General features: G+C 33.4%; 1 protein-coding gene across 1 annotated transcript in view; it reads left to right on the top strand.

Moving 5' to 3' along the window:
• Nucleotides 1–16,168, top strand: part of LOC115874710 (spondin-1) — a 75,390-nt gene that overhangs the window by 38,891 nt on the left and 20,331 nt on the right. The window contains 3 exon segments of the mRNA XM_030889950.1: nucleotides 11,208–11,416; nucleotides 11,473–11,664; nucleotides 13,767–14,282. Of these exon segments, the coding sequence (XP_030745810.1) occupies nucleotides 11,208–11,416; nucleotides 11,473–11,664; nucleotides 13,767–14,282 (917 nt within the window).

The raw sequence follows: 16,168 nt of genomic DNA, 5'->3' as shown, positions 1-16,168 counted from the left end.
AGTAGTTTCCGAGATACCCATAGAGAACATCGTAGGAAACTCACCCTGTATGTACGATAATTGAGTGTACTCGTATAATCTAATATTACTGAAAATTCCTATTATTATAATCTAATATTACTGAAAAAAAAGGGAAAAAAGATAAATATACCAAAATATGTATTGCCATTATCATATTATTTTACGTTGTATAACCAAATATACTATGGAAAATAAATTTCTTGCAGTTTTTAGGTATATAATAAAATTATATAAGAGTTTCTTGCCTTGAACTGCTAATATAGAAATTAATTCCACGCTCTGTTCGACATAATGTGGATCAACCTGCTCTCACTACCGGTTTCGGGGCCCTACCCCATCATCAGGTGAGCTTGGGTATTTCCACAATATGTCGAGCACAGCGCAGAGTATATAAATAAAATTACGACTTGTCGTAAAGTAGCGGTGAGATATTAAGTCCCGCATCGCGAGATAACGGCCTGCGTGCAATGGTAGTACTTTCGTACCACCGAGGCACAACTTTCGATAGTAAATAAAGGCTTTTTTCGGCTAAACCAATATATACTTTAACATAACATGTCTTGTATCTTAAAACCCTAACGCCCCAAACTGGTACGGTCAGCACATTCTGAGGTAGCTCATTTAACTATGGATATCTTTATTGCTCTATTGTTATACGACGATTTTTATTTTTATTGCCATAATGTTAACGTACCGGATGTGTCTATCTACAAACGTATATCCTTAAAATGAAATTGGTCTCATCTTTGGCACAAGAAAACGCCTATTGCATTTATAATGGGAATCTTGTGCTGAATTACGTAAAAATTAATGGAGAACTGAGATAATCCGTTCATAATCCTAAAAAGAACATTCGCTAACGAATTTGGAAACTTGTTTTAATTATTCTAATTGATTAGATGCATGGACGGATAACAGAAAGAAATCCACTGAATAATTGATAGCCGTTTCCATCAGACGAATTCTGTTGTTTACACTGACAAAACACAGAAACCCTTTGATCCTTCCACCTAGCGACGGGACTTTTCGTTGTTGACAAAAGAGTCGAAATATTCAAAACGCTTCTCGTTTTGAAAGCTGCCGTTTTGTTGAAATCGACAAAATCTCTGTTTTGTCGCAGTTTTGGCCGTTTGGTGGAAATCCACCTTTAAATTCCAAACTGGAATTAACTCATCACATCAAAAGAAAAAGATACATTTAATAGCCATTTTAAACTCGGAAAGATCTATATTTTTTGTTAAACAGAAAATTCTTACTACGAGTACGATATAAATAGCTTTTGATAAACATATTTTAAAACCAACTTGAATGACAGAATTTAAGAATCAATAGAACAATTTATTTAAAAAAAATAAATATAAAGGGGTTATAGAAAAGGAAATTCCATGTATTTGGCCACTTTTACTGCAAGAAAAACTAACAAAATAAAATAGTTATTTTTTGTAAATGTTACAGTGAAAGTTGGAAATTCAGTGATTGTTAACTATATTCACTATGAAATTCTAGCAATTGACCAGTCAATGTGGTATTTTAAAAAGATTTGTCTACTTTTCCTAGTAATTTCAACATTCACTAGTGAAAGTAACATTTACTAAAGGTTGCCAGTAAAAGTTATTCTATTGTACAGGGTGAGTGTGGTGAGGAAGAGTGTTGGTGGAAGTTAGAACAAATAAAACTTTTAAGAATATTGGATCACCTCAATATTCAAGCTGATATCATACCATACATACATATCTTAAAATTACAATTTACTTCTTTGGTATATTTATTAAAAATTATAGAAAATAACGACATAACCTTCTAAATATTAAAAGGGAAAACATAGTAATCAAACCCGCTACTTCAAGAATATCAAAACGTTTAATAAAGTCATAGTCACTAGGTTCTTTAATATATTTTTCTCTTGCACGCTTAACTTTTGCTACGACTTCATTATATTGTAAAAATGAACAACAAGCACTATTACATTCTTACGAGTGTCTAGTTTACCTTAATTTTTCACAAAAAATTTCTTCCATAGGGAAAATACCTCATCTATAGAGGTTGGTAATGTATGGCTATTGTTTCTTTGATTTTAATGAACATAACAAAAATAAACATAGCATAAGTAAAAATTAAAAACAAATTAATAAATAATCATACAATTTCTATAAAACGTCGAATTTTATCCCAAACAAGAATATTTAATCGGACAAAAATCTAATCGGCAAACCAAGTCCGTAGATCAAAATACGAGAGTTTTGGTACCTACAATAAGATAGGTCAAATCCGCGGACTAAATCCGCAGGCTAAAACTTTCAGGTATGGGAAGGGGAATCCCACGCGTTCGTACAGAAAAGAAATATTTACGTGTGGAAAATATTTGTGGATACGATAAATATGTTTTGCATTTTTTGTTTATATTTACTGTTTGCTTGTGTTTAAAAAATGGTTTGTTTTATTTTACCAAGTTTGAGTATAAATAGCAAGAAAGAGTCCAGTTATATGAGGTTAATAATTTTGTTTAAATACGAATACATTTTCTCACCTATGAAGTATTATTCTGCGACGCGTTATCCTTTTTTTTTAATAATACAAAACCTATTATGATTAGAACGAAGATATTTGAAAAATTATTAAATACCTATTACCTACCTTGCCTCTTATCGTTAAATATTGCGGAAATGTTTGGTCGCGTTCATCAGGACAAGTTGATCAGTGAGCGATGTACCATCGATTGGTTGTCCTGCTGAACGTGCTTTTTAGATCAAAATCATAAGTAATGCATATTAAATTGTTTTCACCCATTTTTGGCACAAATCGAGGGGATTAGTCAACCGAGAACAATAAACAAAATGCTTTGTTTTCGTTTTCCAAAACATTTTGTGACATTTGGCGTATGTGACGTTTAATCCATATGCATCGGTAGCGTAGCGTATTTTAAATCTGATGGAAAAAAGGCGACTGATCCCAGAGTGCTCACAACTAATCGGCGCGTTCAGCAGAAAATTAGTAATCGCTGCGGTAGCGCTACGTCCTGATGAACGCGACCTTTGATTCCTTAATCTGTCTTTTTTCAGTTTCATTTCGTCTTAGAAAAAGAGTTTCAAGTACCGAAAGAATAACGATATCAATAAGATTCATTTTAAAGGAAACACTAAAATTCAACTCTTCTTAGTTACTTTAAAATAATTAAAATAAATTTTACCAGCAAAAAAACCTAACCTTCACATTTCAACATTATTTGTTGCGCTGAATTTTAATAACTGCTAAAATTCTACCTTACCCTGTTTGTAATCGAGTTAAAAATACTATATCTAATAGCCATCAAATCGTTTAAATTTAGAAAGACAAACAATCTAAATAATTCTCGCCCTAAATATCCAAATAAAAATAAAAACATGCCCTAGTTAATTCACCCACGCTGTTCTCACCACCACCAGCCAGCCACCGGCACTTTAAATTCATGAGTCATGCATATGTTACGGTTAAAGTCCGATATCCGGTTAATGTTTGGGTTTGGTTTTGTTTTTGGTTGTTTTGTGTCATTCTCGAGATTAACCGGGTAATGTCGACATTAACCGGGTGTTGGACTTTAACCGTAACACATACAAGATCGAGACGTTCGTAGTCGCACTTTTCGATAGTCATTAGTCACAGTGGCGGATACAGAGGGGGGGGGCCTAAAATCTATAGATTGGTTTAAATATTAGCCTTTTGGGTTAAAAATGGCGCCCTAAAAAGCATATTCTACATTACTTTTATTTGGGCCCCCCCTAAAATAAATTCCTGTATCCGCCCCTGAATAGTCAGATGATTTAAAGTACCAATGAAAACACACCGAAGCGTCAAATATCTCGCCTCAACCCTGCGATAGAAAATGCGTACCCCAGGTGGATGACACTTCTTATGGGAGAACTGGCAATGGTTCAAAACTGGACTACAAGCGATTTTCTAGGAATCTTCCTTACCGATAAATTATTGACAAGAGTGACAGATAAAACCTTGACGTTCTTTCAGTATTACAGTTCATCTCTTTCTAAAGTGTGCGTTGAAAGGATACAAAATCAACTTTTGGTGACCCATAATTTGTTATTTCGAACACCACTTTTCTCCTTGTCGGGTCGTTGACGTTGACTTGGGGCCATTTTATTTATTTTGTTTACACGCTGCAGTTTCCTTTGCAAAGAATAAATTATTTAGGCAAATATAGGTTTTTGATAAAACTCCTCGGACTAACATGTAGGTAAGTGTTAATAAATAATTTTTTTTCATCTTAACATGCTCATTGTCATTCTCCTGATTTAGGTGACAGAAAAGGATCATCAAATCAAATTGAAGGACCGATAGTAAAATATATATTTTATGGATACCTTCCTAAATATCAACGAGATGAGCCATCGGAAGAAAGGGACCATAGTACAAAACAGTAAGGTGATCTTTTTTCTTTCCACTTAGGATATTGAAATTATTATATACTGTAGTCGTGTTCGGCATTATGCTCTGAGAAATATAGATAAACAAAGAACAACAGATATAAAGCATCCCAGAGGAAAAGAGAGGCAATACCTGTACTCTCTCTGATATTTGTGAAAGTTACGGCAAGGTATTGTTGTAAATGTCATCTTTTTGATCGACCTGAAAACTTCGAGGAAAAAGATGACACTTTCAACAATACCCTGAGAGATATCAGAGACGATACAGGTTTTTCCTCTCTTTTTCCCTGGAATACTTTTAATTTATTATTCTTTGTTTATCTAGATTTCTCAGAGCACTATGAATGAACTAACGCCATTTTTTTCAGTTTTGTTTTAATTAATTTTGTCTATTGATCTACTTGTAACATTATTCTTTTAATTTTATTAATTTATTGTGGTGAAATTAAAATTTCTGTTGTATATTTGATATTGATATTAAACATATTTTTAAAAAATGGTGTATTTTTTGTGTTTTTATGTATGTCATAATTAAAAATAAATGAAGAATTAATTTTTTTTATTTTTTTGAACTCCCCGCCATGCGTGACAATCTAGTCCGTAGTTCCTACAAGCGATATTGGGGGCGCAGTAGCAGTAGACTTGTCAACAATGTCAAATTTAAACGTCAATTTCACTTTCCAATATTTAGCAAGGCGCTCGCACTTCTTCTTGTGTATGTGTTTTGTGGCGTACCCCGTCGTCGGTCGTCGCGTTACCGGCGTCACATGATCTTAAATCGTCTCTGCTAATAGGTAGGCAATTCGAACCTTCCAAGCTAGAATTATTTCGCCTCTGTCGAGTCGCGTTCTTTTTGGAATAGGTTTACGCCGCTTGTTGCGCCACCTGGATGTATTTAAATAATGTATGTTTTTTAGTTTTATTATTTTGAATATATTGTGGAATTGTTATAAGTTATACTGGGATTAAATAAAAAGCCAGATACAAAAAATAAATCGTTCCTCCATTTTAAGGTGAGGCGCGGCCCAGAGGCCTACCCTGATGAACCGCCACTGCATCATCCGCACATCGTTTACATAACTTTTGGGTAAATTTTTGACAGCATTCGGGCGAGGTTTCTACCCTCTCATCCTTTATTTTTTTTATTTTAAAAGTTGGAAACCCTAATTTAAAATTCAGATCGTCAAACCGACTTAAATCCTTAATAGTTTTAAAAAAGTATAAAAAACATAATTGGTCGGATTTAGGTATTTCAAAAGGACGAAAGATTATCCAGGAGAGGACGGAAATTAAGGAAAGAAATAATACCGTCTAATGCAATAACTGAAAAAGATTTTCGATAAAATTCCTTTTAAAGTCTGGTTTTAGAACCAACATTTAATAGAAGAAGGTATAAAAAAGAAATTCCTTCTTTAATTTTATAGTTGAGTCGCTTGCCGTTAAAACTTCGCTCGTCTGGGAACTAATTTAAATAATCTTAAGACAAAAGAAATCAACGCTGCTTTGTGCCACTTCTTACTAGTGCAGTAACGTTATGGCGTGCTCAGACGGCTCGTGTACTTGGCAAACAATTAAGCCCGGACCCCATTAGCCAACACGCTACGCCACGCGATGCCATGTTACCCCACGTCATGTAGATCAGTGCGTATGTTTTTCCATTTAATTACATACACACTAGGCAACACGCCACGTCATCCGATGCTATAACACGCTATGACACATGTGATTGTCGATTCGTCGGTCCCAGATCTCACCGACGCGCGACGTGTGTTACCACAAAACATATACACAAGGAGAAGTGCTAGCGCCTTGCTAAATATTGGAAAGTGAAATTGACGTTTAAATTTGACACTGTTGACAAGTCTACTGCTACTAGCGACTAGCGCCCCCAATACCGCGTGTAGGAACTACGGACTAGATTGTCACGCATAGCGGGAAGTTTAAAAAAATTAAAAAAAATTCTTCATTTATTTTTAATTATGACACACATAAAAACACAAAAAATACACCATTTTTTAAAAATATGTTTAATATCAATATCAAATATACAATAGAAATTAATTTCACCACATTAAATTAATAAAATTAAAAGAATAATGTTACAAGTAGATCAAGAGACAAAATTAATTATAACAAAACTGAAAAAAATGGCGTCATAGATGGCTTAGAAATAAAGATATATATCATAATTTTGAAAGTAAAATTATATGGGAAATGTCATCGATCATCATTTTTAAGCCAACTGGACGATTATTTCAAACATACAAGCTAAGTTCGTTCATAGTGCTCTGAGAAATCTAGAATAAATTAAAAGTATTCCAGGGGAAAAGAGAGGAAGAACCTGTATCTTCTCTGATATCTGTCAGGGTATTGTTGAAAGTGTCATCTTTTTGCTCAAAGTTTTCAGGTCGATCAAAAAGATGACATTTACAACAATACCTTGCCGTAACTTTCACAAATATCAGAGAGAGTACAGGTATTGCCTCTCTTTTCCTCTGGGATGCTTTATATCTCTTGTTCTTTGTTTATCTATATTTCTCAGAGCATAATGCCGAACACGACTACAGTATATAATAATTTCAATATCCTAAGTGGAAAGAAAAAAGATCACCTTTCTGTTTTGTAATATGGTCCCTTTCTTCCGATGGCTCATCTCATTGATATTTAGGAAGATATCCATAAAATATATATTTTACTATCGGTCCTGGGATGAGAAAATATAAAATTCAATTTGAGTTGATGATCCTTTTCTGTCACCTAAATGAGGAGAATGACAATGAGCATGTTAACACTTACAAGCACGTTAGTAGAGCAACACTTACCTACACGTTAGTCCGAGGAGTTTTTATCAAAAACCTATATTTACCTAAATAATTTATGTATTAAATTTGCAAAGCAAACTGCAGCGTGTAAACAAAAGAAATAAAATGGCGACAAGTCAACGTCAACGACCCGACAAAGAGAAAAGTGGTGTTCGAATAACAAATTATGGGTCACCAAAAATTGTTTTTGTCTCCTTTCAACGCACACTTTAGAAAGAAAAAGAGATGAAGTGTAATACTGAAAGAACGTCAAGGTTTTATCTGTCACTCTTGTCAATAATTTATCGGTAAGGAAGATTCCTAGAAAATCGCTTGTAGTCAAGTTTTGAACCATTGCCAGTTCTCCCATAAGAAGTGTCATCCATCTGATTGTTACGGCGTGCTGTTCCCCGCTTGTCTCTCTAGTCCTGCAGCTATCTACTTTTGTAATTGATATAGCGATGTCCCAAAAATAAAAAATCAATATTTTGAATCGATTCAACATCGGATATATGTAACAAGATAGATCCAGAAAAAATCGGCGACAAAAGATTGATTCCCAAAAGATTGATTTAATAATATCGATATTCGATTCTGAATATACTGGTGTACTGGTATTATGATTATAATCTAATGCCGGGTCCAGACCAAGGCGACAAAAAATAAACAGGATTTTGAGTCAAAAACAAGACAAACTTGTCACAAAAAATGGAGACTTCTGACAAAACAAACTTGAGATAAATTGTCCACACCGCAATGACAAAAGTACAAAAAAGTCAAAAGTTTAGTTGTTGCGAATGAGTTTTATTAACCATGTGTGATTTCACTGGTCTCCTACTGTTGGCAGCACACGCCATCCACACTACGACGACAAGTTGTCGCAAAACATACGAACAAAACATAGACACGTTGATCTTTACTGACTGGAGACGGGACATTGAAAAGTCTCCGATTTTTGAAACAAAACTAAAATGAGACAAAAATGTCGCAGAAATGTATTAGATTTGTCACAACTTTGTCGTAAAACATGAATGTTTCTGTCTTGTCACTGTTTTGTCTGCTTGGTATGGATCCGGCATAATGTCGACATGTGTATCGATACTTCTAGTATTTTCGTAAACCTACTGATAACGTACTCTAATAAAAATTTCAGGCGTGTTAACACGTGTTACATAGTGTGTACACCCATTCCCACGTCGCAATACGTGGGATAGCGTGGCATCGCGTTGAGTGTTGGCTAATGGGGTCCCGGCTTTATTGAGATTGGCATACAGGGTTCAGCATAAGTGCATCGGGCATCTATTCAAAATTTCTAAGTTATTTATTGTTTGCCAATTACACGAGTTGTCAGAGTCCACCTTTACAGAATTATTTTCAAGCTCTATATCAAATAAGGACACATTTCACATTAAACAATATATTTTCATAGATATTCAGTCGATTCAAATATACCGTGCTGGCAACTCTTACTTTTGGGTCGGTATTTACCTGTGTGGAAATGAATCGCATAGGGATCTTATTAAGTCGCGAAGTGAGAGAAATACGACGGTGTGCTGTTGCGGCGTTGCCGGTACGCCTTTCCCTATCAAGTAAAGTAAAATCACGATCGCAAACCGCTTATTTTTAAAAGACTTTTTTAGAAAAAATAACTAGATGTGAATCATTAGATATGTTTCTGAGCATCTGAAATGGAATTATAAGGATATCGTTAGGATATCCATTTTTCTCAAGAACACCAAATCAAGAACCACTTTAGATATTGAAACTTGTTTTTATTTTGAAGTTCGGATCTTTTACAAGATGTTTAAATAAAGAAAAATTTGATTAGGTTAGGTAGGTCCTGTTTTTTGTTTTTTTTTCATTCAAAATTTTTTAAAAACCCATCCATTTACTTTTAGTGCTTAGCAATTTTCGGCAATCATGTAACTTTTTTATTTACAAAGATTTTCACATACTGTCGGCGAAGAAAATATAGCAGAAATATTAAGAAAGTTTAAAAAAACTACAATCTATTGTTTCTAATGGATTTCGAGATATCGATTTTTGAATTCTAGTTCAAATAGGGCGACCACTGTGGAACACCAACTTAATTCCACTTATTTCTACCAAAAGTTGTCATTTTAATGGTTTAAAAATGGGTGTTTTTGGGTAGTTGTATTTAGATATTTTAAATTGTCCTTTTCTTTGTCCTTTTTTCCCTCCTGAAATGTTAAGCATTTTTTTTCAGTTTCGCCTTGAATTTGATTTACTAGTAAAAATCACTAAGCTGGTTTCAATTTGGATTCGATGCAGTGGCATTTACAAAAATCCATTTTTTTAATTTTGAAATTTACTTCCAGGGGCAAAAAATCCAGAATTCTCTTCGCAAGGAGAAAAAATAACTGATATAATCGATACTTTTTTCACTATTAATCATAAAGGCAATGAAATACCCAAATTAAAGTTGTATTATCAGTAATTACAGTTGTTCACAAATTATTCGTATTTCTAGTGCCAAATTAAATTGCGATTAAATGTTTGATAAAAACACCGTATGTGTCCCACTCAGAAAAACTAATTTCACACACTTAATACAACGTTGATTTGTACCTATAAGGGCTGCAAAGTGTTAACTCTTTTGTCAGTGTTAATTTAAATTGAATTTGTACGTAACTTAATCCTAAATGTTTAATTAAACAAAAATTTTTAAAAGCTTAAAAAATATACGCAAAAATATGAAACACTGAAGCATTGTACACCATGTGTGTCCAAACAACATACATATACAGGTTGTTAACTGGACAATTACTTATAGGGGAATTATTATTGCCATATTTCAAGCATAAAGCTCTTGCCGCGAGTAATAAACAAATTAACGACCTGTATATCATAAAATCGTCGGTAAGGCCGAGTTGTCCATAGGGATCCTCAACGTCATTGATAAATCTTAAACAAAATATAATAAAAAAATATAAATCTGATTTGTTCGTGATATTTTACTTATAACTCAAAAGCTATCAACTTTTTGTAAATAACCCTTCTTTCTATATTTCTTGTTTTTATAAATTTTCTCTAAACAAACGTTTTGGGTCAAGAGCCAGCAAAATTGACAGTTTTAGACTAACTGCTCAAAATCGCACTTTTTCTACTACCCACAGCCTTTATTTGTTATTAATGGATGATATTCCCCAAAATTATATGAGGCTAATATTCATTCGCAAGAAGCTGAAGAGGATCCCGATACCCTTATTACCAAAAAAAAGCTTATAGGTTTGCCTCATTAATTAAATTAATTTATTAACAGTAGTGGGAAAAGATATCAATCTTTTGGTGGTTTTGGTTGTTCCGGATTGAATATGTAGAAATACACGGAAAATAGCAGAATCGTAGAATTTTTTCATCAGAGCAAGACAAAGGAGTGCATCTCAAACATTGGCTGATCCCCATTTTGAAGCCGACAAAACTGTGTCTGATCATAAACTGATTCTGCACGAAATAATTGATTGTGAAAAAGAAAAGAAAATGTTCTTAAATTCTTATAGAAAAATAATGCAACTGCTTGCAACTAAATACTAATGTTTTCAAAGATCGCTTATACCAGAACAACTGCCGAAGTTGGAATTCTATTTCTTATAGCTTTATATACCGGGTGGGTCTCAAAAGTGGCTCACCCCTAAAACTTTTTTCAGGTGAAAAAACGAGATTTAGTATGTACGACATAAATTAGGATTAATAATTGACATTCTACTCAGAGTGTCATTTTCTATCGAATAAAGTAGAAACCGAGGGTGCCATTTAAAAATCAAAAGTTTTGTTGTCTTTCGAGACTTTCGAGACGAATATACGAATACAAAATATACAGGGAGTTCCAATATTCCGTGGTCTACGTATTTTTTTACAGCAGCTACGTATTTTTTTAATCAAAATAAGTTTTTAAATAAGTTCTTAATTCTTAAAAAATTTTGTCTTAACCAAATAATTCTCTTTACAGTATTTCTACGAGTATCAAATCCCACCCAAACTGAAAGCCGTTTCTCGCATTTTATCCTATCAGTGAGCAATGAAAATCCGGAAAAAAATATCGCCGGCGATGGTTCCATTGGTACTCTTCAACTTTACGGAGACGCATCCATCAAGTTTAGCGATCGATGTCAAAATGCCGTGATCGAAACCGATAGCCAACCCAAAAGCGAGATACAAGTAAAAGTTCGAAAATATATTATACAAATTTCGAATAACAACATATTATCTTTTAGTTTCTATGGCTTGCTCCTGTCAAAGGAAGCGGATGCATCAAATTCAAAGCTACTGTGGTTGAGTCTGTAAACACTTGGTATAGCGAAGACGCAGATTTGACTAAAATCGTTTGTGAAGAAGCACCTGATACTGATGACACTCAACCGCATATCCTCAAGCAATGCTGCACATGCGATGAAGCAAAATATGAGGTAAGCTCACATTTTTTAAAAAAAAGTCGATTAAGAAGTTTAAATTTTAATAAAAAATTGTTTTAAAATTCAATAGTAATATAATGACGTAGCATCCATTTTTAATTTATGAAGATAAAAATAGTATTTGACTCCCCTTTTTGTTGTTTTATTCGATGATATAATAAAATACAGGGTGGCGCCTCTCATACGCCGCGGAGGCTCCAAGGAGAACTACAGTTTGTATTGGAATGAAATTTTGGGAGCATATGTAGGTTAATTCAGAGCACTTTTTAAAAATATAGAGTTCTACAGGGTGTCCCCAAAAAAAGTTACATATTAAAGTTGAATTTTTTGTAATGGAACACCCTATATATTAATTGATTTTCGGATGAGTTTTATAAGAGAAGTATATGACTAAAATGTAAGGTTTTTGACATATTTAACATTTTCTAAAAATATAGAACAATTTTTACAATACAATAAAAGCTACCTAAATCTGGAATTTACCCGGTATATTCTAATATATAGTTAAATTAACTATTGTACTTTAAATCAAATTAAAACTGGGTCCAAAACGTTATACAGGGTGAGACCAAATTAATATTGAACATTGGTCACCTTTAAAAGCATGTTTATGTCTTTTATTTTAAATGAAACACCCAGTATATTATTCCGATATTCAATGGAGAATTCATGTCTCTTCAAAATACTATTAAGGTTGCCTACCGCTCAAACAAAAAGTTTCCTAGATATTTTCATTTACATGATTTGATCTGAGTAGACCTTTATTATTTGATAAAATTTAGGTGGCTGTGATATGTCTGACGTTACTTCAACATAGCTGTCTAATTAGTCCAACTTTAATAACTAGTTATTATTTTGTGTCATTTAAAACAAACAAAAAATCTTAGAAATTTGCCCAAAATGCAAACTTATCCTACATCAGAGAGAATTGATATGATTCTATTAGTTATGGTGAATGCAATGTGCATTCACCAATTAATAGAATACTTAAATGCTCCTGATTTTATCTAGTCTGGATTTTTTATGGGGATATGTTTAAGACAGTGTTTACAAGACTCGACCATCTATTGTCGACAACATGAGAGAAATTATTGTAACTGCTTTTCGAGGTAGAACTCCACATATGTCTTTTAAAATAAAAAGATCCTTTTGAAAAGACAATCATTTTATGGAGTTAACAAAAAAGGAAGCATTTTCAGCATTTGATTTCATCTAACTAATTTTTGTCACATAATTATAGGGTTATATCTAGTTTTAATTCTGTAATAATTAAAATATGTTTTAAACCTGTATATTTTTATTAACGTTGAGTATTTTACTCTGCATTCTTTAATTTTTGTTAAATTAACAAAAGGTATATCACAGCCACCCTAGATTTTTTCAAATAATAAAGATCAACTGACGCAAAATCATAAAAATTAAAATATCTAGGAAAATCTTTGTCCGAGGTGTAGGCAACCTTAATAATATTGTGAAGAAATATAAATTCTCCATTGAACACCGGAATAATATAGTGGGTGTTCCATTTAAAATAAAAGAGTAACTTGCTTTTAAAAGTGACAATGTTCTATATTAATTTTGTCTCACCCTGTTTAACTTTTCGGGTCAAATTTCAATTTGGTCAATTTGATCAAATTTCATACAGTGGTTACTGCAATTAAATATCAGGCTATACAAGGCCAACTAAAATTTAGGTAGCTGTTATCGAATTTTAAAATTTACTCTTCATTTTCACATAATGTAAAATATGTCAAAATCCTTAGATTTTAGGTATATACTTCTTTAATAAAAATCACTTTTATTTTATTCCTAAAATCCGTAAATCAATTAATATATAGGGTGTTACACTAGAAAAAACACAACTTTGATGTGTAACTTTTTTTTGGGACACCCTGTATAATTCCTTATTATTAGTTAACCTACATATGCTGCCAAAATTTCATTTCAATATAAACTACCGTTCTCTTTGGAGCTTCCGCGGCGTATGAGAGGCGCCACCCTGTACATATATGTTATAATAATAAAGCCTCACTATCCTTATGATTTTACTGCATAGTGTCACAATGCAGTTAATATCTAAATTTACCATAATACAGGTAACTTTTGAGGGTTTATGGTCAAGAAACACCCATCCTAAGGATTTTCCCACCAATGGATGACTAACAAGATTTAGCGACATTATTGGAGCTTCTCATACTGTCAATTACAGCTTCTGGTCGTACGGAGATCTAGCCAGCGAAGGTCTTCAGCAGTTAGCAGAGTATGGAAACACTCGCATGCTTGAAAGCGAACTAAAAGCTAAAGTAAATCCTCTATTAACTCCTTCAAATTCTTTTAAACTTTTGTTTGTTTTTTAGAGTGACCATATCAGGACTATTATCAAGGCTAGAGGAGTGAGTTATCCGAATATCACTGCAAAGACATTCGCTGTTTTCAGGGTGGATAACAAGCATCATCTTATGTCTATAGTATCCATGATTGATCCTTCGCCAGACTGGATTGTCGGGGTATCCGGTTTAGAACTTTGTCTACGAAACTGTACATGGATTGAAGCAAAAGTTCTTAATCTATATCCATGGGATGTCGGGACCGATGATGGAATCACTTATTTGGTAAAATATTTCTCTTAAACACTAAAAAACACCTAATGATATGCTGTTCATTTTAAAAAAATCTGCACAACACTCTTCGCACCAGAAAATTTCTGATTGGGATTCGACCTTTACTGGCTGCTGCTCTAAATAATCCTCCTCTAGAAAAGGAAAACCAACTTCTGAGGTTTTTCAACCAGGATATTCTGCGCCTTCCAAGTCCTCTTTTGCCTAAGACCTTTCTCTGGAGTATCAACTGAAGCAGACCATATCTCTTTTGGTTTCTCATTATGTGTCCCAGATATATTTTGCGAATTATGTTCTAGACATTATTTACGAAATTAGTTCAGAAGTAAAGTATAGAAAAACTTTTGAAGCAAATATCAAACATTTGTGTAAAACTTCTAAATGTAGCAATATGTCGGTAGATTTGTCTTGGTGAATCCATAGCCTATTTATTGTATTAGACAGCCAGTCATTTTTATGGAACTCTGCATAGCTCCCGAGGTATTCCCATGTCTGATGTAACAAAACGGATTATCAAATCGACTGACTGTCTAATAAATAGGCTGTGTTAAATAAGTGTTGTTCATTAGAAAATACTGTGTTATGACTTTTCGACATGTCCCTCTTTAAAATAAGTTGTGTTCTGCTATTATATAAAAAGTATACTTATAGCGCCGAAAGTTTTTTGAAGTTAAACTTCTTTACACGCGCAGAGAGTAGCTGATTCAAGGCTGTGACACGACACGCGAGAAAAGTTAGAAAAAATCGTCCGATTTAAATAAAATTTGGTAGGTCCATAGATTGAACCAGGCCAACTTAACCGTGTACGACACGTGTCACTGTGATAGTTAGTTTTGGCGTAAGAGATATCAGAAGTTGATGTCGACCGATCGCAACCAAATTTGGTGGGTAGCGACGGCGTACACAGTCCCACCCTGCAAAGTTGGATATGACTTTCGTTTATTATCATGGGGGGACTATGGATTTGATCAGATATACAAATTTGCCTAACGAACAAAAAAATACTTAACGTTTCGGAAAGTTTATCGCTTTCCGTCGTCGGAAGCGCAAAACATACAAAGAATATAACTATTCGAGAACGCACTTTAGTTTTTAAAACTGATACGTTTACAAAAACCGTTGACGTTCTGTTAAAATGACATTATATCAAGTTAAACTTCAAAATTAGCAATTACTACCTGATAACAATTACTTAATAAGGTAAAACCAAAAAGCCCCAAACTGACTGTATGATTATTTTTAATTTTTACGTATGTTATGTTTATTTATGTTATGTTCTTTAAAATCAAAGAAGCGATTGCCAATTGCCATGCATTACTAACATCTACAGATGCATGAGCAATACATTTATTTTTATTAAATTGTATTAAAAAAGCCTCTTTTATTTCTCCGTTAGAGAAATCAGTACTTTTAGAGAAATCAGTAGTCACTCAGTACTTTTATACAAGTACGGACGAAAAGTTATAACGTTTCAAAACAGTTAAAACACATGTAGCCCCTTACAAATAGGAGTCATATTGATATGAAAATCAAATTTCTCATGTCAAAAAGCTCTCATATACCAATTTTCACCCAAATATTGACTTTACTTCAGAAATTATTTGGAAAAAATCGAAATAAAAATTAAACTTCTATTGACATACATTTATACGAACTGTTTTACTTATTTTTATCTGCAGAATATGCTGCTAAAGTTTCCGGAATACAGTTCGGACTACCCTGTATACTAGATACTAAAATATATTTTACCTAAAAAGAATTAAGCCCCAATTCTCCATGGCATCCATACCAAAACTTGGTATAGCCACTAAATCCAACTTGGATAAAGGGTATTTAATACCAGAATATTTTTCGAAGAATGGTAAAATTTCCTGGGCAGA

The sequence above is a fragment of the Sitophilus oryzae genome, unplaced genomic scaffold, assembly GCF_002938485.1.
Source record: "Sitophilus oryzae breed Bouriz unplaced genomic scaffold, Soryzae_2.0 scaffold_1297_pilon_pilon, whole genome shotgun sequence".
Classification (NCBI taxonomy): domain Eukaryota; kingdom Metazoa; phylum Arthropoda; class Insecta; order Coleoptera; family Curculionidae; genus Sitophilus; species Sitophilus oryzae.
Note: the sequence above shows the minus strand (reverse complement) of the source record. Positions and strands in the feature narration are given on the sequence as shown.